Genomic DNA, 22833 nt, shown 5'->3' on the forward strand with positions numbered 1-22833 from the left:
CAGATCATCCTGGAGAGAATCTATCTATATGGTCGCTAAGAGTCAACTTGATGGCACTTAATCAGTCAATCAATCACTAGAAGGGAAATGCATTTCCCCCTTGATACGATAAGGGGGTGGGCAGTGGTGGTGGTTGATCTCCCCCTTATCCTACCACATGCAGCCAACAAGCTGCCTCAAATGTTCATTTTCAGAGATTCATAGGTGATTCTGGAGAAAGAAAGATCACACACACTCACAACTGTGAGTTTTAATGGGCTTTATTAAGGCTAATGATTACAAGTGTAGGTGATTAGGCATATAAGCAAGTAATCAAATTCATTTTTCTATTATTGTAGTGTAGTGTTCAGTAACTGCTCGAAGCATTCCTAAAATCATTTTTTCCCTTTCTCAAAATGCAGAGCTGCTAGCTAGGAAAGAGTGTTGGCCTCACCAAGAAACAGACAGTCGTGTTATCAGCAAACTGAGGAATTCATCTTCTGCCTTATCTTGCTGTTACATAGTAGCAATTCAAAACAATTCCCTCAACCTGGCAATTCAATCAGTGTTTTCCCTTTAATTTGGTCTAATAATTTCTATGACAGTTGACTCATACCAATAATAAGTGCAAGGCATCTTTGACTCTTAACAGAAAAAGCATTTCTTTCTAACCCTTCTACTAAATGCTGAATGGTTTAAAACAGTTTCCTTTCATTAGGAGCAAGTAGTTGAAGGCCTTCTGCTATCTCCTGATTGTTCCAAAACAATCCAGAAGCTGTGCTGGCAGAGAGAGAGAAAAGCTAAAGTACAGCTTTCAGCGAAGGGGAGGAGACTGGCAAGAGGAATGACCATTAAGGCACCTTAAGAAGGGAGAGAAGGAGGGACCAGAAGGTGGAGAGGGAGAGACAGATGCCATTTCCTGCCACCTGGCAAACGATGGCTGTGGCAGGGACTTTGCTGGAGCTCAGGATAGTTAAGAGAAAAGATCCAGGGACAGAGGGGAAAAGAAGGGGGGAAGCAGGTGTGTTAGTCAGAAGTGGCTGGTTTGTGAAGGCATGGCTCTGGGCAGTTATTTACCAGCTCCCATGTCAGCTGGAACGAGCTCCGGAGGGCAGTCCTTCCTTCGGCTGGCTTTCCCGGTGGGAGGATGACTTTGGCTCTAAAAATGCAGGGAAAGGGCCACACAACGCTGTTCTCAATTGAAAGCAGCATCTGGCATTCCCCTCCTTTCTAAAGGAGAGGGGCTACATAGTGCCTCTTCTATAAAGAAGCCCATGAATTCCCTTCCCCCATGAATGGCTGTCTGCAGTTTTTCATACTTTTTTGCCAACTCTCAAAGTCAAAATCACCCCATCTCCTCAGAGTGTCTCCACTTTGATAAACAAACTCTGGCCCTGCTCCCTGAGTCCTCTCTCGCCCTCCAGGCAAGAAGCCAATCAGAAGCCCGGCCTGGCTCTTTGTCTGATCAAATTCAAGATAGAGACACTTTTTTAATGTCCAGTGACCCTGGCTTGTTGCCAACTCAGATCCTTGTTGATGTTCTTCATCCCAGAGAAATACGTTAGAAAGACAGAACATGTTACATAAGCAAGAGGGGGGTCTCAGTGTTATATGAATGTCATGTTCCCCCATAGTGGTAGGCGGTTATCTATATGTGGTTTCTTATAATTTCCTAAATCAGCTAGATATGATTACACTTGACCTATGCCAAACTAGTTCTCACAATTGATTTTAGCAAGTCACGAGCAGCCCAAGGCTTTTTGCAAGGCAGTAAACAGGCTTCAAGGCTGGGAGAGCGAGGGAAAATTCCCCTCTCTCTTTCATCTCTCAAGAATAGCATTTCTGTTCACTGGCTTGGCTTAGAGAAAAAATCAAAGTCATAGTTCAGCTTCCTGCTAGAACAACAATCCAGACACAGGCCTCAATCTAGCCATTTAGCTTTTGGGGGGGCCTCAGAGCAGGCCCTAGTTCTAAAAAGGGGTCTACCTGCCTGTTCATATCACCCTCATCTATAAGTGTTAAGAAACCCAACTATTTATTTTTTTTTAAATCCACCTATAAGTTTTAAGAAACCATAGTATTTACACCACCACAAACCAACTGATCACTTTTGAAGCAGAGTAAACTCATTGCATTTTTAAGACTAGTTCTAGTCAGAAGCAAGATCTGATGCACTGGCTATCAATTCCCTGAAAAAGCCATCAAAATGTTTGTGTGCATTCTACAAAATATACGTACTATAAACAGGAGGTTCAACAAAATATTCTGAATATAATCTTGACATAAGTAATTGAAAACTAAATTTTAAACAGTCTTCACTGAGCACTGGACATAAACAGGAAAGTATCCAACTTACCCATTTTCTCTTCTACAGTTTTTACAGCTGTAACATGTTTCTCCATGGGACTGGGATACTACAGAAAAATGCAAAGCATAAACATCACAATGGATCACATAGGTAGAAGAAAATCTGCAACACTCACTTATAATATCAAGAAGCATTTTTCATTGAGTCTCTCAATAGCTTAGGGGAAAGAACATATAATTATTTCAACTGTTTGCTACGAATCTAAACTAACTCAAAAGTTTTCCAAGGAAGAATCTTAAGATAACTTTTAACAGTAAATTTTGATTAGCTAATTATGCTTCTTCTTAAACATTAGCACATAAAATACCTTAAGTATTGGTTTTAAAATTCTACCTAAGCCTTCCTCAAAACCTAGTACTTTACCCGTAATACCAAACCAAATTTATCTCTGAATATACAAGATACCTTCAGAACTGACAAAGCTGGAAATTCTCCAAAATCCTCCGGATTTCATCCTACCCACACAGAATCTCAAATAAAAACAATAATATCCAGTCTGTGGACAATCTAATAGTGCCATCTGTGACCGAAGTAAAGTTGCACCAGGGTGGATTTGGGGACGTCAAAAATTCTCACCCTGTAATTGTAAGGGGAAAAATTACCCTCATAATTGTATGGTGGAATTTGAAACATGTGATACTTTAAAATCTACCCATTTTGAACTATCCTAAAATTCATCTCAGGAAAAGCCAGGAGAAAATCTGAATTTTCATATTTAACTATCAAAAACTTTACAAATGCACCTCTTCCAATTTCAAGGCAAAATGTGAATTGTTAATCTATTTCAAATCCATCTTAAGTGGCGCAGTGGGGAAATCCTTGACTAACAAGCAGAAGGTTGCCAGTTCGAATCCCTGCTGGTACTATGTTGGGCAGCAGCAATATAGGAAGATGCTGAAAGGCATAATTTCATACTGCACGGGAAGAGGCAATGGTAAACGACTCCTACCAAAGAAAACCACAGGGCTCCATGAGTACCAGGAGTCAAAATCGACTTGATGGCACACTTTACTTTACTTAAATCTATTTCAACTCTTTCCCCCACCCCGCCATAATTTTTTATTTAGATTTTGGAGTAGGTAGTCTGCTTTACTTGCTGCACAGTCAATCATGCCAAAATAAGTTTAATTTCTTTGTACACATTAGGTCATCTGCATAATAGTGTTATGTTTTCTTAGAATTAATATTTTTCCCTGTCTATGAATCAACAAAAGATTGTGATGCAAGGCAAATATCAAAGTTATTTGTTTACTTTTCACACTCACTTTTGCATTTCGGGCTACTATAAAGAGCAAAACTTGTAACTATGTTGCTTGAATTTGTTTAAAAGGTATATGGTCTGCTTCTCATGTGATACAGTAACCATGACAGCCAAAGAGTATTTATGGCACTGTTTACAGAACTTATCATTATACTGGCACAGTTGTGCCAGTATAGTTAAGACGAGAAGTGTTTTCAACATTCTGCCATTATAAGCCCTGAACATTCTATTGCTTATAAAGTCAAAAGGTATCCACCCAATCCCTCTGAAATCGTGCAAACATTGACTAGGGGGCAAGAGACACCACCCATCCACATTTGGTGCAAATCCATTGCAAAATGGCTAAAATACAGCAGTTTAGGTTTTTAACTCCTAAAAAGAGATTTCAAAGTTTTGGTGACAGATAATGTATATTTGTAAATGTTTTATGTCTTTTTAGCATCCCCCAAAATTCAGGTCCATAAAGGACCGATGCCTTTTGATGGTTTGATAAGCATCGATCTAGTGATTTTTAAATGATTACTGTTTGAAACTCCCATAACAACAGGAAAAATAACTAAGAGAAAGTGAGCGAAGAGCATGACTGAGTCTGCCCACTAAGAATTCTGAAACTAAAGTTGGGAGGGAGGGGCAAGTCCTGGCAATTTCTAGTGAGTGACTTTCTGGTTTTGAGCATAGGTGCCTGATAAGGACAGTCTATGAGCACTGTGACACTTGTATAGTAAACCATTCCGTCCCCCTCCCTTTCCTGGACATTTGTTTTCTCCCTCTGCCCCCTTTCTCTCACCTCCACAAAAGGGGGGAAGCACAGGCACTCAGCAAAACTTGAAATAATCTACTAGAAAGTAATTCCATTGATTCTACTGGAGCTTACTTCTGAGTAAACACACATAGAAATCAGGGCCAGCAGAGATCCTAGGCAAGAATGTCTCTTTTTTCCCTTTCTTCCCAGCCCTTCAGCAAAGCACAGAAGGGGAGAACCCCATTTAGTTCTCTGGAGATTACTTCTGAGTAAAAATGTATAGGATTGCGACCAAGGAACCCTGCTAGCAAGTTCCAAAAGGAGGAACCTCAAGGATATCCTAAAAACCATTCCCACCCAGCACCAAGTAACCATCATTCTGGTGTAGACTGCTCTTGGACATAGAGGTTCTACATCAGAGCCAAACTGCCTGTGAATATGGATGCTTCAACTGGCTATACATAAGAAATGAAGCCTCCATATTCACAGGCAATGTGGCTCTCGTGTAGAACCTCCATGTTTAAGGGAAGTCTACAACACAATAATAGTTTGTTGGCACTGGGTGGGAATGGTTTCTGGGATTTCCTTGCTGCACTTGTTTAGAGCATTCTGGAAGCATGTAGCTGAGCAATGTGAGAAAGAGGGTGCTGGGCTGGAGTACACATGCCTTTTCCAGCAGCATTTTGATAACTGAACCTACAATTCTATGTGCACACCTAGAATAAAGTAAACTCTATTAAACTCAGTGAGACTTGCTTCCATATAATGAGGGAACAGTTAAACAATTCCTGGAAATGGTCTTGGGTAAGGGGAGAATAATGGAAAGGTTCTTTTTAAAATGTGCGTGGAAAACAATGTAAAAATCCTGTTAAGTAAACCCACCACCACCCTACCCAGCAAACAGCTTGTTCTCAAAGAATCTCACATTAGCTAAAGCAGCCCACAGGGCATAAGATCTGTTAGTATATTTAAAACAAGTTGTTCTAGTAAGAACTAATCAGCCTACTTTCACTACAACTGGTCTAAATTTGATTCAAATCATGGTCCACAAGTTAGATCACTTGTGCCTCAAATTTGCACGTGTCCGCCATCTTGAATTGGGCTGGATGACATCATCACAAACTATGCCATTGAGGTGTCCCTGTGTGTCACTCACTACAACTGTACCTAATTTGGTTCAAACTGGTTAAACAGTCCACAAGTTAGCCCATTAGCATCTGCCATCTTGAATCAGGGTGGATGACATCATCACAAACTACACCGTTGAGGTGTCCCTACAACTGTACACAATTTGGTTCATATTGGTCCAGGCACTGCGAAGTTGATAGGAGGGGACACACACATGGAAACACAGAATGCTGGATGATCTCATAAGCCTACTGGAAAGTAGGCTAATAAAAATGCCAATAATCCATCCTCTCCTACTTTGTAGAGAAAACAGCAAGAAAAATAGTGACTGACATAATGAGGAACACTACTCTAAGTTATCCTACTGAAATTAAAACATGTTAAGGAATGCCTAATGTCCTTTTAATTTAAATGAGGCTACTTTGCTTAAGCCATTATATCAGCCATTAACCATTAAGTGGTTAAAGAGGAAAAGGCTTAAAGGGGAAAAATCATAGATCTCAGTCTATGCTCAGAGGCTATGTCACTTGTGTACAACTTTTAAAAAATACTACAGGCAGACCTCAATATCTGCAGATTCACATATCCACGGGTGTGTAAAACACACCAATCTTAGCATATGCAGAAAAAAAGGGGGAAACACACGCCTACTTCACATATCTACAGGTCGGGGTGGGTAGAAATGACTGCAGAGGTCATTTCCAGCCACCATTTTGTGTTCCGGAGCCTCAGAATTGTTGCTTTTTTAATTACGCCATATTGGCATCCCTATGTGTCCCTACAGCTGAAGCAAATTTGGTTCAAATTTGGTGAAGCGGTTCACAAGTTAGCCCACTTGTGCCTCAAAAGTGTATGTGTCCGCCATCTTGGATCAGGGTGGATGATATCATCACAAACTATGCTGTTGAGGTGTCCCTACAACTGTACCCAATTTGGGTCATATTGGTCCAGGTGTTGCAGAGTTGGTGGAGGGGGGCACACACATGGACACAAAGAATGCCGGGTGATCTCGTAAGCCTACTTGAAAGTAGGTTAAAAAGTAGGCTTCATCACTAGTCTGGGGGTAGAAGGGTTCTTCTCCTTCCCTAACGACTTGGTTTCTCCCTCACTCTTTTCTCCTTCACTTCAATCACTTTGTGCTTTCACAGATCCATTTGAGATAGTGCCTATTCACATAAATACATTTTTAAAGCATGTCAAGTGATACTTTGCTGTCCTAAAATAATGTACAATCGTATACGTGTATACTCTAATGCAAATCACATGGTATGAGAAATATACAAAAGAACAAATAAAGAAAAAGGAATAGTGAAAAAATTAGTTTGTTGTGTGTTGTATCCTGATTAGAATATCTAGTGTATAAGTAATCAATAATGCTGCGGGGGGCGGGGGGGGGAGTACAACTCCAGTACAAGATACTAGTTGTAATATGCATTTCTATATTCATTGCAGGGAAACTTTTATTAAGTGAAGTAAAAGATTTTAAACATTGCTAAATGGCAGTTAAGCCTGATGCTTCCATGCAGCTTGCAGCATTCAAATGGCAAGTAATAGTGTAATTACATTATCAATGAAACTTACAGTCTGTAAGACCCATCCGTGTGAAACAAAAAAGCCATTTGCATACATCTTCCACTAAATAGCAGACTCTATTACCTAACTATTTAACCACGAATAGACTCAATTTTGTACACAGTCTAGTATAAACGGAGATGAGTTAAGAGCTAGTAGGTGGAAAAGGTTTAACTGTTCACAGCACTGCAGCTTCCACAGAATGCTCTTTAAAGGCAGATAGAGTTTTCCCAAAAGGAAAACACTCAGTAGATTATCATTATTATTATTATTTCTTGTTTACACAGTCAGACAGGTGTTATTGACTGGTTTGTTTTATCCAGACATCAAGTCATTCCCAAGGACCTGGGTTGCCAGAATTTTATTGTCAATGGTTATAGATATCGTCGCAGAATATAGGCTGTTCCCAGTAAAGCTGCTTTTTGTAACTGGCTGATGGTGATTTCTGTGGCCCATCATCATTTATTATTATTATTATTATTATTATTATTATTATTATTATTATTATTATACATATTTATACCCCAGATCACAGAAAATCCACTAGGGAGAAATATATTGAATGATTTCTAGGAATAGATCTCTAGTTAAAAGGAAATATAGGGTACTTGCTGGCCCGGGCACAGAGCATCTGTGCCTCCAGTTCTCCCTTGTTCTCGGCCCCCCTCCCTCGTTCTTGACCCTCCTCTTCCCCCCTCCAATCTTTTTTCCTCTGGCCAGCCACCTGGCTAGCCGCTTTTTCTAGCCATCCACTGCTTTCTTCCCCCACACCCATTGCCACTTTCTCCACCCCTCCCCACACACTGCTTTCTCTTTTCCCCCGCCGCTGCTGTCTCTCCCTCCCCCACCACCTTCTCTCCCCACCTGCCCATTTGCTGGCCTGTCCATTGGCCTTATGTTCCCTGCCACCATCACTTTCCTCTCCCCCTCCCCTCGCTTGCAAACTCTCACGAGAGCTGCCACATATGGGATTAGCCATGGGTATGTCTTAGAGAATTATATACATAGTTGTTCCCATGACCCACCTAAGCCAATGTTGTCCACTGACTGGTGATGGTTCTATAAGGGCAAAGCGGAGATCTATCTTGATCCCTATCCCTACTACCTGAGATTCTTCAACGGCATGCAGAAGGCCCAAGGTCCAAAGCACGTACTCTACCAATGAGTTAGGATTCTTCCCACTTTTGCTGTAAGGAAGCATGCAGTCATTCTTAGTCATGTTAATTATGCATCTGTTGAAAACTGAAGGTTTTATTTTGTTCATGGATGTTTAGAGGGCACCAAGCTGGAAAAGCAAGACAGCACTTATATAACTATGAGCCACAGAACAAAGTTTGCTCAAAGCAAATGAGGTTTAGTTTCACTGACCTGTTGATACACATGTTGGATTCCTCTCCATGCATAGGTTTGAGCCCTGGGGAATCTATTTTGTAGCAAAACAGCAGGAATGGTTACTTCCTTTTGCCTAAGTATGTTTAATAGTGCACTATGTATTTTTAAAATAAGAATCTAAGGCTAAATGCCTGAAGATACTGAGCAAACTATTGCTAGAGCCATCAAAATTTCAAGGGGAACTGGCAGCTAATAGTCAAGAGGAATATCTTCCAACATTTTTCAAGAGATTTTAACTAGGTGTCAGCTTGCCCAGATCCTGAATGAAGTATGCTATCCATGCTAATTGTGCAATTTCTTTACCATTTCCTTTGGTAATATAATGGCAGTCAGTTTTCTGAGGGTAATAGCAGCACAAACTCCTGGAGAATTGGGACATTCTGTGTCATGCACTTCTTGCAATGGATTATGCTGAAGAGAGTCCCCTACAAGTCTCCTTCCCCAAAACATCTGTGCCAGTTATGACCACAATCTATACCAAAATCAGTCCCTTCCACAACCCAAGAGACCAATGTGGCTCATTTGGGCCAGGGTTCCTTCTAAGGCATGCACACATGCCTGCGCTCACAAGGTTGTTTTTTAAATGTCTGCTCAGTTAATTTTAGATCCCACTCAGGTTGGATCAGGAAGGCCCCATTCTGGATGCATGTGCACACACACTGCCTTGATACTCCCACCCAGAACAAAACTCATTCTGCACACAGGTAACTTAGAGAACACACTGTATAGGGCTGCCAAGTGCCATATTCATATCCACCAGCTTTAGCGGCAAATATCAATCTGCATCTTGATCTGTAATCTGTAGGTCACCATTATCCCACAATTAAAGCCCCATTCAGACATTACTGAGTGCAGTGGCACTCAGTTACATCTCCAAGAGTGGGAAGGAAGTCCCACCTTAGCACTGTCACTGACCCCCTCCTGCCAGCCGCTCAGTTATGGCACTGTTTGTGTGAAAGGGGAAGCGCTGTGACTGTGATAGCCAGCAGTTATGGGAGCTTCAGCCTCGGGCAATCCAGGTTGCCACTCACGGAAGCGCCAGCCATAGCAGTCACAGCACTTCCCCCTTCACACAAACAACACTGCAACCATGAGTGGCCAGCAGGAGTGAGTGACTGTGTGACACTACTGGGGTGGGACTTCCTCCCCACTTTTGGATCTGTAACTGTGAGTACCGATGCACTCAACAATGACTGAATGGGACTTAATATCTCTCCCATTCCATGAGAGCAAATGTTCTAATTCTATAATGTAATCACTGGCGGTGATAGGTGTCGGGTATACGGAAAAGAAAGCTGTCTAGGAGGCACATGGAATAGCACAGTACTTTGCTGCTTGGTAGCTATTTACTGTGTATAGGTGAATATTACAGATAAGCAAGCTCAACTGACAGTTAACTGTGCTCACCTGCAGAACAGAGAAGAGGTTTTTTTTTAAACCCAAACTTCTTTAACTAGATCACCACATCCAGAATGATTTAATGCCATCTTGTGGTCAACTGGGGAAATTATTAACCTAACCAAATTCTAAAGGAGTTCCTGAACGAGATGTTGAAATATTTGATGTTGGCAGATACAGCAAGTGGTATGTATATGTTTGGAATGGAAACATATGTACAGTGAGTAGAATTTTTCCCATCGCTGATAACAGAACCTTTGCTCAATCTGCCATAGCCTTTAAGATGTATGACTTACCAGATTTCTTCTTTAAATGAGAAAGCAACATGTCTCTTAGTCTGCAACAAATTATCTACCAATCATAGTAATCTCACGTTGGAGTCATATTTGAAATATATTATGCATTATATAACCAACTTTGAAATTTTGTCACAAGCTATACAGTACACCCCTTTTCATAATAAGTGAACTGCTTCAAACTAATCCAGGCCAAATCCATTTTCACGTTCACCACAGTGGCATAGGACCTGCTTCCTCATGGCTGCTGCTTCTAAAACAGCTGTATGTCAGAGCCACATAAAGAGCACAAATAACTTTTTAAATCATGACCACCCAGATAAATATGGATACTTTTCAGGATAGTTTTCTGGCTGGCTAAATAGCTGCACATAGAGAATACACATAACAGCGTTCTTCACTGTAAGGCCGGAGGGGCAGCCCCCATTAACCCTAAATGCGGCTCTCTTTGTTTATTGGGCCTTTGGAAGCTTTGGCTGTGACCCTGGCACCATGCAGAGACATCAGTTCTCACTGTGCAGTGCTGCACTTTGCCCAGTGCTGGTGGGGGAGCACCTTTAAGGGGTTCCTCTTGAACCACTACAGCACCTTGGAAGGCGTGCATGGCTCTTTCCCCACAGAGCTCTTAAGAGAAGGCTCATTCGCTCTCCCTTCCTCCCTCCCATCACTGAGGAAAAGGGCAGTACTGTGCAGAGATCACACACTGAAAGTTGAATGGCTCTCACATTGAAAGGTTTTGCTCAAGTGGCCCCCGCTTGAAAAATAGTGAAGATCACTGGTATATAATGAGTGTACACTGGATTCCTTCATTTTCAAAAGCCACCACAGTTCACAGACACTTGTTAAATATATCATAGTTAGCGAAACTACTTGATTACACTATGCCCAAATTTTGTATATTCCTTTTGAAAAGGGATTCAGCTGCTCGGCAAAATTCACACGTGTAATCCTGTATTAAAAAGTGGAGGGAGCCATTCAACAAGCATGTTGAGGTATGAAGAAAAGTTTGATAAGCCCATGAAGATTTAAATTCTCTTTCACCAAGCACCATACTCAAAAATACTTTGAAATTCCCCTGAATATATAAAGAAGGCTGCCTGCAATGTAGCATGAGTGGCTGTTGGCAAGTATGGGGAGGAGAGGAGAGCCATACCTAGCGTGAAGAGCTAGTCATGTGGTTTCTAGATCTTACACATGATGGGCTGTGATGGTGATTTTCCTATTGTATTTTTAAAGGGATGAATGCATTTGAGAAATAGTGTTGGCATGGTATGCACCTATTGACTAAAAGTTATCTCTCTGTGTGTTGCCGTTTCTGAAAGTGGATTTTTTTCATACCCACACTAAAAAATAAGAAATCCCCATGAATCCACATTTCAAGTGGAATTTTTTTTAATAAGAATGTAATCCTTAGGAATACTACATAATATAATCTTAAACAATGAGCACAGTCTATAGATTTCACAATAACAATGCTTCACATGGAAAATAAGAAGACAAGTCTCAGAATGTAAACCGCCCCGAGCCACCTTTGGAAGGGCGGTATATAAATCAAATAAATAAATAAACAAGTTTTGTACCGGAACTGGAGAGAGAATTCAGAGCTGATTTAGAACAGCTATTTTTTCCCCCAGAGTTTTTTTTTAATTATGTAAATAAGGAAACATCACAAGATTGCCAAATATATTTGAAGGATTTATCTTTTAAATAAGTCCATTCAACAATTTCAGGCTTCCTGGATACTACAGAAAATAAATTTATACATTTTGTAGAGTAAAATCCAGTCAATTTATGATGCTGCTAGGAAATGAATAGATCTCAAATATACTAATAGGTTGGCAAGACAGAAACACAGACCTTGGCAGAAGTGGATATTTTGAAAGTTCATCAGAAGTGTCTACTACTTAATCTTCTCAAAATAAAATGGACTTTTTTTCCATTTTCACTGCTTATTCTCAAGATGGTGGCAGGTATGCCACAGTGTACATAAAGGTTTGTACAGTTCCTTCACTCCCTTTTTTATCAATTCAAACAACTTTTAATTGTAATTTTTTTCCCCAGTTTTAATTGTAAACTGCCCTGAGCCATTTTGGAAGGGCAGTATATAAATAAAATAAAATAAAATAAACAAACAAATAAACTTTCTCCATATTGATCTTCTACTGGGATAACAGCACAAGCGTACCAAAAGGGGTAAGGTTTTGCTGTGGGAGGAAAGACTACCATAACAGTGGTGAGAAAGACATGAGCATGATTTGGACATTATCCAAATGTCAGTAAATTGATTAACCAATCTGGACATTATCAAAAATAGCCATGCACACATTCAGACATTATCCAAATTAACCATGTACAGTAGGGCAAAGGGCAAGGAAATCCTGGCCCCGCCTTGTCAATCATCCATACACCCCAACACTCACAGTTTCAATGGGGTTTATCTGAAGAGGGGAAATCCTTCAAGTGCCCACCATCACAGGGAGGACTCTGCCAGTGTTTCCTCTAAGGCATGTGCACACACATACACATTTTTTTGATGTCTGCTTAGTTAATTTTAGATCCCGCTCAGGTTGAATCAGGAAGACCCCACTCTCAATCCATGTGCGCGGCAGAGTGTGCAAGCGAGTGATGCATCAGGGGCAGGACTTCCTCCCCCTTCACCCCGCTGTGTACAGCTACAGTCGGGCTTTTTAATAACATCTGAAGGAGGCTCCAGGGTTGGAAAGTTCACAGCTATCAAAGAACAAATGGCTACATAAGAAGTCATGGAAAACTGTGGAAAGCACCAAAAACATTCTTAAAACTTCTAAAAAAAATAGAAGTATATAGAAGTATTAAATGGGAAATTTGTCACATCTACAGTGATGTTTCATGCAATGTGTATCCATGGCTGTTGTCACTCAACATGCTTACAGATCACATCATGGGCTAGTTCACTTAAACACTGGCCCAACACATAAAGAGGGCAAAGATGCACCATAAGCACACCTACCCTGACATCATCTGAAGAACTTCCCAATGTGCTGGCGGGCATCCTTCAATTGAATGTGGGGGCAATTAAACAGGGTTATACTTTCCTATACTGTGTGTCTTGTCTTAATTCCTCTGAATTGGCCCAGCCCCACCACAAAATAACCACCCTACTATCCAGTCTGTGTCAATGCATATGGGGAAAAGAAAAACAGGCTTATAAATAGAATCTGAAAGCCCAGAAATTTCCCAAAGCAGCTGCTGGTAGGTGCCAAATGCTACTGGGGAGGCTAGAGCTGTTTTCATGAGATGAAACTGAAATGAATGCCCATGTTTGATTGGTAGGTAACTCACTTTGTGTATGGTAGAGTCATTAATTCAATGTTTAGGAAACTATAGGTGTAGCATTTTTGTGATGAGACTTAATTTTTATCATATTATGTTTTACATGAGAATTGGAAATTTAGTATTTTATTTATTTTTTAATTAAAAAACCACTTTTAATTTAAATCTATTTTTATCCACCCTGTTCTCTAGAACACTAGCTGAGATTGGCATTTTCCTAGCAAGCACAAATGATAGATTAAGTGCTAAGAAAATGCAGCATCTCTACAATAATGCTCAACATGATGGTATTATCCAGCACAGAGGAATAAACACAATAGGTGCATTATGATTTTCCCAAAAAAATTAATTGCCTCTACAAGCACTAACACTTTGGCCAATGACTACCTCCAGATTTGCACATTTTAGCGCTCCAAATTGCTTTTCTGCTGCAAGTGGAATAGCAACTCTTCTTTCCACACTTGCAACGACATGTGCACTCTGCTCTTCTCCAGGAAGGTTTTCACACAAGGCTTTTAAAGCCCTTTAACTCACATCTCCTCCAGAATGGAGGGGGTGCATTCAAATATCGGCCAGATTTACCCCGAAGTCCCTGCGAGTTATTGGGGAGCTGTTCACACACAATTTGGGGTTTTAACTGCGCATTATGTAGACCGATTTATATCCGGGGTTAAAAAATCCACTATTTGTGTCGGGTTTTGGGGACATCTTAGAGTTTGCAGTAAAGCCTCTCCATAAACCCGTGGTAAAGTCTGCTGTGTGTAAAGGTCCCAGCTTCAAGTGTGTATATGGGGGATAACTTAAAAGTGTTAAACATTCTCTATCACAGTTCCAAACCTGAACTGTAATTTAGTAAAGGCGGGGTGAGACAAAACAGAATTTAAGAGTTAAAGTAAGAGTCCCATTGCTAGAGAGGAAGTACAAACCATAGAGGCATGTCATCTTTGAAAGCACCACAAAAAGCAACTGGTCAGTAGTACTGACCTACACCTGTTAGAATGCACATGTGTTTCATTGTTTAGAAAGAGCCAGATTTTTCTGCATTAAGCAATGTGGCAATTTGAGCACAAAACAGGTGAACGACGGATGGATAACAATGATGATGTCATGTGAACCTTGTCATAAACCCTGCTAACTGGGCAAAGAGGCACCTTTTACTGTGGTGATTCTCTTTATCTAGCAGGGGGAGAGTAAATGGCCCTATCCAACCCCAGCACAGTACCTCCAGTGACTATTGCTGGTGTCTATCTCCTATTTCTTTTTAGATCATGAGCCCTTTGGGGACAGGGTTCCATCTTATTTACTTGTTATTTCTCTGTGTAAACTGCCCTCAGCCATTTGGGGGGCTTGGACAGCCCTCCCTGGAAAAATTGGTCCTGATCCCAGCGCTCTGCACCAGGGTAGCCCAGGTTTTGTAACTGGGCTAACAGTGAGGTAGAAGAGTACAAGCATGCCCTTCTACCCCACTCCCAGGTCTTGAGAGGCAAGACCCACAGAGCCAGGTGTTAAGAGTGCCTGGCAGGAGGGAAATGCCTCAGTGCACTGTGCTCCCAGCTTCCTCCTCCGGTTCCCAGCTCTGCCATTCACCGTGGCAGTGCCCGTGTGGGTGCAGGAGCGTGAGAGGGACAGGGAGCAGCAGGATCACATGCAGGGCAACAGGAAGGAGCCTGCCTCCTGGCCAACCCTCCCCAGGCCTACGTAAGTGGGTCCTGTGAATGACCTTCGTGTCTGGAAGTGCCCTTTAACTATCTCCAATTCTCCCAAGGCCATAATAAGTTTTATTTGGTGAGTGTTACTCATATTACTTGAGTAACAGATCAAGAGAACTGTGTCAGTTTTCAAGAGTTGCTTTATTGGTAGGAGGAGGGAGAACAGCTGTAGCATACTGAAAAATTATACAAAGACCTTCATATGGAAGGATTCTGAGACCAACATTTGTTGGAGATGAACTTCCAGTGCATCGACCTTTTGCACCAACTATCCTAATGACCACTAGGGGCATTGGGAGTAGAGACAGTGAGTCAGGGTCTCCCTATCTGTCCCTACTCTATGACCCCTGAACTGACTCTGCAGCACTTCCTGTGCTGAGTCACAATCCTTCCTTTCCTCCTAGAGAGCAGATGGAAACATCTCTCTCTCTCTCCTTACCTATCCACTATGTAGTCCTTTAGATTAGAGATAGGTCTTTCCTATCTAAGTGTATTTAACCAATAAATATTTAGTGTTTAGTCACACAAGGATCTCCATGTGTTTTCTCTAAATAGCTGCAATATCCCAACCATCCTCTGCTACCTACTCTGTAACTGGAGTGTGTGCTCATTCCTTACTGCTCTGCTGTTTTACCTATCATGGGTAAAAATCAACAAACTCTAACAACATTTACACGGAAGAAAAGAATAAGAAGCATAAGCTGTATTTGATCTTTGATCGAAATAATGTTTGATTGATTGAAGCAGAAGCCATTTTAAATTACAAACAGGTCTCACAGAGTTGCACCACTGTCTAGTACAGTATGATTGTCAGGGTCAGTTTAATATTCAGCTGATGAATAAGGCCTTACCACACAGTCATAACACTCATGTTGTATACAGAAGCAAGTGAAGTTTTTTCTGATAGGAGAAGAGTGCTGCTTCCCCCACCTTCACTCTTCCAAGACAAGCCGCATATTGAATTTTCTCTTTACCTCTCACCTCATGATTCAGTTGGGCTGCCTGCTGGGGACGGGGGATGTGTTGAGCAACTTGCACATTTATCTGGCCAAAAGTTTCTTAGGTGCTTTCTATTTAAAGCTATTTTTATACTTGAAAATTATGCAGATTTCCTTGATGCTATAATTAAATTGTGATCTGATCTGGCATTTTTAATATCTATTTTGTAAAAGAACAAAAATACCATATTACTATCACCCACTGCCTCTAACAGGTTTTCAAGTAGCCAAGCTGAACTGAAATATTTGATAGGGGAGAGGGATCAATCAAAACAATGAATGTGGTTTAAATGCCTTAGGTGGAAATCCAAATTCAAAGCTTTAGGTGGAAAGAGATTTTTATTGAAATATTCAATATTCCAATAAACCAGCAACAAAACATATGTACTCTTACACATTTCCAAAGTTAATAACCTGGAAAGCATTAATTACAACTTACTGCCTAATATTGCACTGGCATTCATTGATTATCACTAATGAATGTTATGAAAACAATGACCATTATCCAGACCAGTATTGACTATATGCAACAGTGCAAGTTCCAGACTATCACTGCACTAATCACAGGCGGATTACCACATAGGCAATTGCCTACGATGGCAAATCTTGGGGGAGCGGCAAATCTTGATGCGGGGAAAGCTGAATATATTTTTTGTAACTTTTAAAACTGCAGCTGCTTGGCGGCGGCGAGAACTCTTAGTGGGCCCATCCACCTCCCAAATCATGTTGGGCACAGGGTGCTGCCTGCCTGGGCGGCAGCAGAGACAACAAGTGGAAGGTCCCCCCTTTTTTCTTCTAAAAGCCACCACAGTGGCGAGATAGCAGCAGCTGCAGGGAGCAGGGGATGAGGGGAAATTCCCCCCTTTTACATTAAAATGCCACTGCCTGTGTGGCGGAATGGGGCTGCAGTGGCTACAGTTGGAAGGGTAGTGGTGTCTGGGGGGGGGTTAGTTCCCCCGTTTGCCTTAAAGCAGCATCTGCTGCACTGAACAGAGCAACAGCGAGGGAGAGCTCCTTCAAGTTCCCCTCCTCCCTCCCAAATGAGTGTACGCTGCAGTCGCAGCCGGTTTTGGACCTTTCTCCAGCAGGGACGCTGCTTTAAGGTAAATGGGGGAACTTCTCCCTCCACCTGACACCACAACCCTCCCCGCTGCAGCCGCCGCCCCATTCCACCGGGCAGGCAGCAACATTTTAATGTAAAAGGGGAGACTTTCCCCTCATCCCCTGTTCTCCGCAGCTGCTGCTGTGCGGCCTTCATTACCCTCATCCTGCTGCTGTGGCAACTTTTAGAAGAAAAAAGGGGGGACTTCCCCCTCGACACCCTTACCCTCACTGCAGCAGTGGGGATGGCAAATCCTTGGCTGCCTATGGGCAACAAAAGGCTTAATCCACCCCTGGCACTAACGCTTGAGCAGGGCAAAGGGCAATTTTAGGTGATTTCCCCTTTCCTCTTAAGCCCACTGTACATCACCAAAATATGTCCCTGGCAAGTTGCACGGCCCTCAGACATATTTCAGTGATTTATGGAGGGCTTAAACAGGAAGAGGAAACTGGCAAAAATCATCCATCCCCTGCTCAAGCATCAGCACATGATCTCACACTGCTGGACATGTGCAGTACTAGTCTGGGTGTTGGCCAATAAAATTTTTACAGCTGGTAAACTTTCCATGGATAAATGAAGCATGGGGACATTTTCCACCCAACATCTCCAGTTGCTGGTGACTGACACAAAGGCCAGCTGATCAACACTGTGCACAGCCTCTTCACCTACAAATTGAAAGAACAGGTTTTCCCTGAGCTCATTCTAGGGCAGGGAGGGAGAGACTGCCTCAGCTCAAACTGCTGTGAACATGTTACCACAGTGTCCTCACTACAAAAATTATGTATGTCTGGAGGCACCCTCCAATTTGATGTGGAGAGTGCCTTATTTTGAACAAGCAATCCCATACGATAATTGCACCACACATCAAAGTACACCAGATTTAGATGTGATGCACACTGGTCAAAGATCACAATAAAGGTTTGAGTCATACGATCCCTCTTTCGTCTTTCATTTTGAGAACCTCAGTGGTGTTAAATATTAAGAAGAAACATTATTGCAGACTACACAAAAGGACCAAAATGCGATGCTGAGCTCCGTAAAATTAAAAATCTGATTACTTGATACTTGAAGAAGAAGAAAACTATCCTTTTGTGCACCTTAAACTGAACAGGGATGTTATCAAACATACCTTCATATGGTGGGTTGAAAACAGAGAAATAGCAATTATTATATTTAAATTTCCGTTTCATTTCTAAAATGTCACAGCTAGAGGGCAATAAAGTCAGTGTTAGCATATTATGAACACCTATAATTAAGCAAACTCTACACTTGTTTCCAGCCAAAAAAAAAACAAAACATAAAGAGAATAGAAATGCATTCATAGGAACTAGAACCCAAAACCCTGAAAAGTTGCCATGGGAGATCTCAGTCAGTAGAACAGAAAGGTAGTGGAAATACTTAACATGGTGAAAGCTTAAGCACCCCATTTTCTCCACTGAAGACTACTTTTCAGTTTTAAAAGGTGTCAGGCTTAGAACTAAGGGCCAATCTGTTTTATCATAGTTGTACACAAATATTGGCTTCATTTACTAGCCAGCCTCTATAACCTCGCTTCCTCCCAAGTCCTTTGAAATGCACAGAGGGCTTTGGAGAGAAACAAAGTCTTATCTTACTTGAAGATTTGGGGAAGATTTGGGGTTGTTTTTTAAGGAGGAATCTCTACCATGTTTCTTGTCTTCTTCAAACTTCAGGCTTAATGAGAGCACGTACACACACACACACACACACACACACACACACACACACAGAGTTCAAAAGAGTGGGGAACATATGTACCCTATGCTCAAAGCCAGGTGTAGCATGGTATGGTACCATGCTACATGTATATGTTCCCCACTCTCTTCCACCATTGGTACCTGGCTTTAACAGAAGTTCTACATGATGCCTGAAATGAGAGCCAGCATAGCATAATGATTAGAGTGTTGGACTAGGACCAAGAATACCAGGGTTCGAATCCCCATTCAAGCATGAAACTCACTGGGTGACTCTGGGCCAGTCTCACAGGGTTGTTGTGAGGATAAAAATAACCATGTACACTGCTCTGAGCTCCTCGGAGGAAGAACGGGATATAAGTGTAAATAAATAAATATTCCTAATAATAGCAGGAAATATTCCTGATGTTTCTCATATTCTCCAAACTGCAACACAAGTAAGAGTCAAATACTGTAGAGGCTGCTGGGAATCCTTCTCACCAGAAGCACTTGCCACTGGTGAGCTGGCAAGTCAATTTGTGGATGCCTAGCAGTGTTCTCTCTAACTTTTTTCATCTATGTGTAGAATGGTTTTGTTCTGGGTGGCAGTATCAAGGCAGTGTGTGCGTGCATGCATTAAGAGCAGGGCCTTCCTGATTCAGCCTGAGAGGGATCTAAAATCAACTGAGCAGACATAAGAAAACTTGTGTACATGAATGCACGCCTTAGAGGGAACAGTGATGCCTAGTTAGGTTTAACCTCTACAGAAACCAGTGGGCAGCTGTCCAGAAGTTTAGATGCATCATCATCAATACACTGCTGACACCCAGGCCTAGTCTTTATTTTGATCACATGCAGAAGTAACAGTGTCTGGCAGATGTGGCTGGTGGATGAAACTGATAAGGCCAAGAAAGAATCCAGACAAAATGCAGGGGTGGCACTTGCCTGGCCCATGGCTTGCTGCTCAGTGACTAAATTGGAGCTCAGGCCAGGATTCTTTGAGCTCCCTATTTGTTGTTGTTAGTTGCAGCCCTGCCTGAAAACCAAAATCAAGGACTTGTCTGCAGTTAAATGATGTTCCATGGGGCTAACCTTGAAGAGTGTTTGGAAGAGTCAACTAGTACAAAACATAAACTCTTTGCCTGGAGTAGGTCAGCAGGACCATGCAAACACCAAATCTTACCATACTGGACATGAAAAGGCCACCAATAGGCTTCCAAACCCAACCCAAGAAGCTGATTTTGACCTTAAATACCCTAAAGGGCCAGGGTGGTGCTGGACTAGGACCCGGGAGACCTGAGTTCAAATCCCCATTCAACCATGATACTAGCTGGGTGACTCTGGGCCAGTCACTTCTCTCTCAGCCTAACCTACTTCACAGGGTTGTTGTGAGGAGAAACGTAAGTATGTAGTACACTGCTCTGGGCTCCTTGGAGGAAGAGCGGGATATAAAATGTAAATATAAATAATAAATGAATCGTGTGCTCCCTACTGAAATAAGAGCATCTCCTTCTCTGTTTGTTTTTAGGAGGACCCTGAAGACATACCTATTTTCCCAGGCCTTCAACAAGACCAAATTTTAAATTTTTATGTGTTTTTATCTATTATTATTTTTATCTTTTTATGAAATGTATTATATTTTATATTGTGTTTTAATTTTGTACACTGCCTAGAGATTTCTATACTAGGTGGTATATAAATTCAATCAATCAATCAATCATTTAGATCCAGTTTAACTCAGGTATATTTTCTGCCCAGCCAAGCCCACCTTCCCCAACGTTTCACAGTCTGGAGATTATGCCTTGCTTAATCTCTGCACACAATCACAATGAGGAAAAAAGTTAGCACAGCAGCATGTGAAACAGCATTCAAAGATGCACGTTTTCAACACTGAAATACCATTTGTGAGTCTGACATGCATCAGCCACAGAGCTTCTAGGGAGCCTATTTGTTTCTGAATGCCCCAATATTGCAAAGATAAACACACCGGGAAGTATGCAGGGCACTAAAAATAAAATGGAAAAAAGAGGCGGCACAGAGATTTTTAAAATATATAAGCTCTGAAGTTGAACCACAAAACAAAAGAGCTAGAAGAAATTAAGGAGCACAGGCTTACACCACCCACCAGACGATGGGGACGTGCAGAAGATAACACATGCAAAGCGGCAAGCTCTGGGAAGCAGAGACTCATGGGCGCGTGTATACTCCTAACGCACACCTGATAAATAAAAGTCTGAAAAGGGAGAGAAGTGGAAACATCTCTCTCCCCCGCCCGAAAGTAATGGAGAAGGAATAGCTTGTTATCGGCAACAGAAAGCGGCTAGGGAGGCAAGAGAAAACACAGGGAGGAGGGGCCCCACAGCCAGACAAAAGCGGAGAGATACACAAACACACACACTGAATCTTGCTCTCCGCGGAAGTCAACAGGGGGCTTGGCTAACAAGTTCAGGAGGATCAGAAGAACTACAGGGAAACAAGGGCTCACAAAACTACAGATGCAGGAGAAGAGGTTGGAGGAAGCACTCAGGGAAACGAGACCTTTCAGCCGCCATGTCTCTTTCCTTCTAAAGAAAATTGGAAAAGAAGGGAGCAGGCTATGGCCCGCCTGCCTTCGTAGCAGCCTCTGGAACTCAGCTGGCAGGCAGCTGCCGTTTCAGCCTAGCCTTCGTTGCCATCAGCGCCTTTTTAAAGGCGGGCGGAAAGCGGGAAACCCTGCCTGCTGCAGCCTTTGAGAGAGACGGGCGGGGGTGGGGGCTGAGGCCTTCCTCCTCACCCGGCTCTCTCCCCATTTACCTTGCGGAGGTAGCTGGCCACCACCTGCTCGAAGGGGTATCTGTAAACCTTGTGCGCCTCCACAGTCACCCCCATGGTGGAAGCGGAGCTGCGGCTTGCTCCCGACCCGAACTCCGGTGGCTCTCCTTGCCAGATGGCGGGCCCCTTCCTCTGCCCGCGCAAGCTCCAACAACCACCCCCCCCTCTCCTCCTCACACAAGCACAGCCAGCTATGTACAACTTTTATAATGGGCTGCTAGATTGCCTTCCAATGTAAACACACGGACACGGAGCGGGGGAGGAGATATTCGGGTTAAGGGGCTCTGGTTTTCTGCAGGATTCCTGGAGGAACCGAGATGGGGGCGTACTTTATGGCTAAAGTCCTGCTCAAGCTGACTAGGGAGAAACCCCGTCGCAGGAAGTGGAACGAACTTCTGAGGAGCCATGCAAAGGATTGCAAGCTTCAGAATTCCAAACTGATCGTACGTGCACGTTTTTGCTCCGCGAACTTGCAGGGCACCTACTGTAAAAAGCCAAAGGAGCACATTGGCTTTGTCCTGCACAAAACGAAACGGAGCCCTGTGTGATTATCACATATCCCGGTTTGATTCTCATCATTCTTAAGTATAAACGCTTACTTCTAAAAAATTAATGGCGCTTGAACAGAACAGAAAAGAGAAGACCAATTGGAATCCAATTATATAACAGATTCTACCACGTGTCTCCAGCCACACCTCCTTCCCATCTCTCCGACTCGTTTTATGTGCAACTGCTCGGGCAAAAAGCAATAAGTTGACCTATGGCTTATTTTTTGGTTAATGCTGTAAGCGGAAATTTGTTACTAAAAATACCTGTAGTATCCTGTGCATGGTGAGAAGCAGCGTGTTAAGATAAACGCTCACTAACTGCGCAATCCTAACAGCATATTTAATCAGAAATTAGTTCCGTATGATCTAACTCCTAGTAAGCGTGTTTAGGATGTGTGTAGAGCTGAGAGCCTATCCTAGCAAACGGCAGCAGATGCTGCAGTAAAATTGTACCCACTGAAGAAATCCTCTGTTTGAGAGGTTTGTTATAAACAAAGAACATGTGGTCATCGTCTATTCACCGCTA

The 22833-nt window shown here is 42.3% G+C and overlaps 1 protein-coding gene across 8 annotated transcripts in view; it reads right to left on the reverse strand.

Annotated features, from left to right (window-relative positions):
- PRELID2 (PRELI domain containing 2) overlaps positions 1-22833 on the reverse strand; it is a 58121-nt gene that overhangs the window by 34732 nt on the left and 556 nt on the right. Inside the window, exons 1-3 of one of the 8 annotated variants that reach the window (XR_008318038.1) lie at positions 8419-8431; positions 8156-8335; positions 2336-2393 (exon numbers count right to left, since the gene is read on the reverse strand). Coding sequence is in view for 7 of the 8 variants with exons in the window: in XM_053304026.1 (XP_053160001.1) it covers positions 2336-2393; positions 8156-8314 (217 nt within the window). In the remaining variant the exon portion in view is untranslated. Of the gene's footprint in view, positions 1-2335; positions 2394-2752; positions 2772-8075; positions 8117-8155; positions 8341-8418; positions 8474-21486; positions 21604-21741; positions 22014-22833 lie in introns of those variants that run through there. The other 7 variants (XM_053304029.1, XM_053304027.1, XM_053304030.1 and 4 more) reach the window with 7 other exon arrangements.

Source organism: Hemicordylus capensis, chromosome 2 (assembly GCF_027244095.1).
Source record: "Hemicordylus capensis ecotype Gifberg chromosome 2, rHemCap1.1.pri, whole genome shotgun sequence".
Lineage (NCBI taxonomy): Eukaryota > Metazoa > Chordata > Lepidosauria > Squamata > Cordylidae > Hemicordylus > Hemicordylus capensis.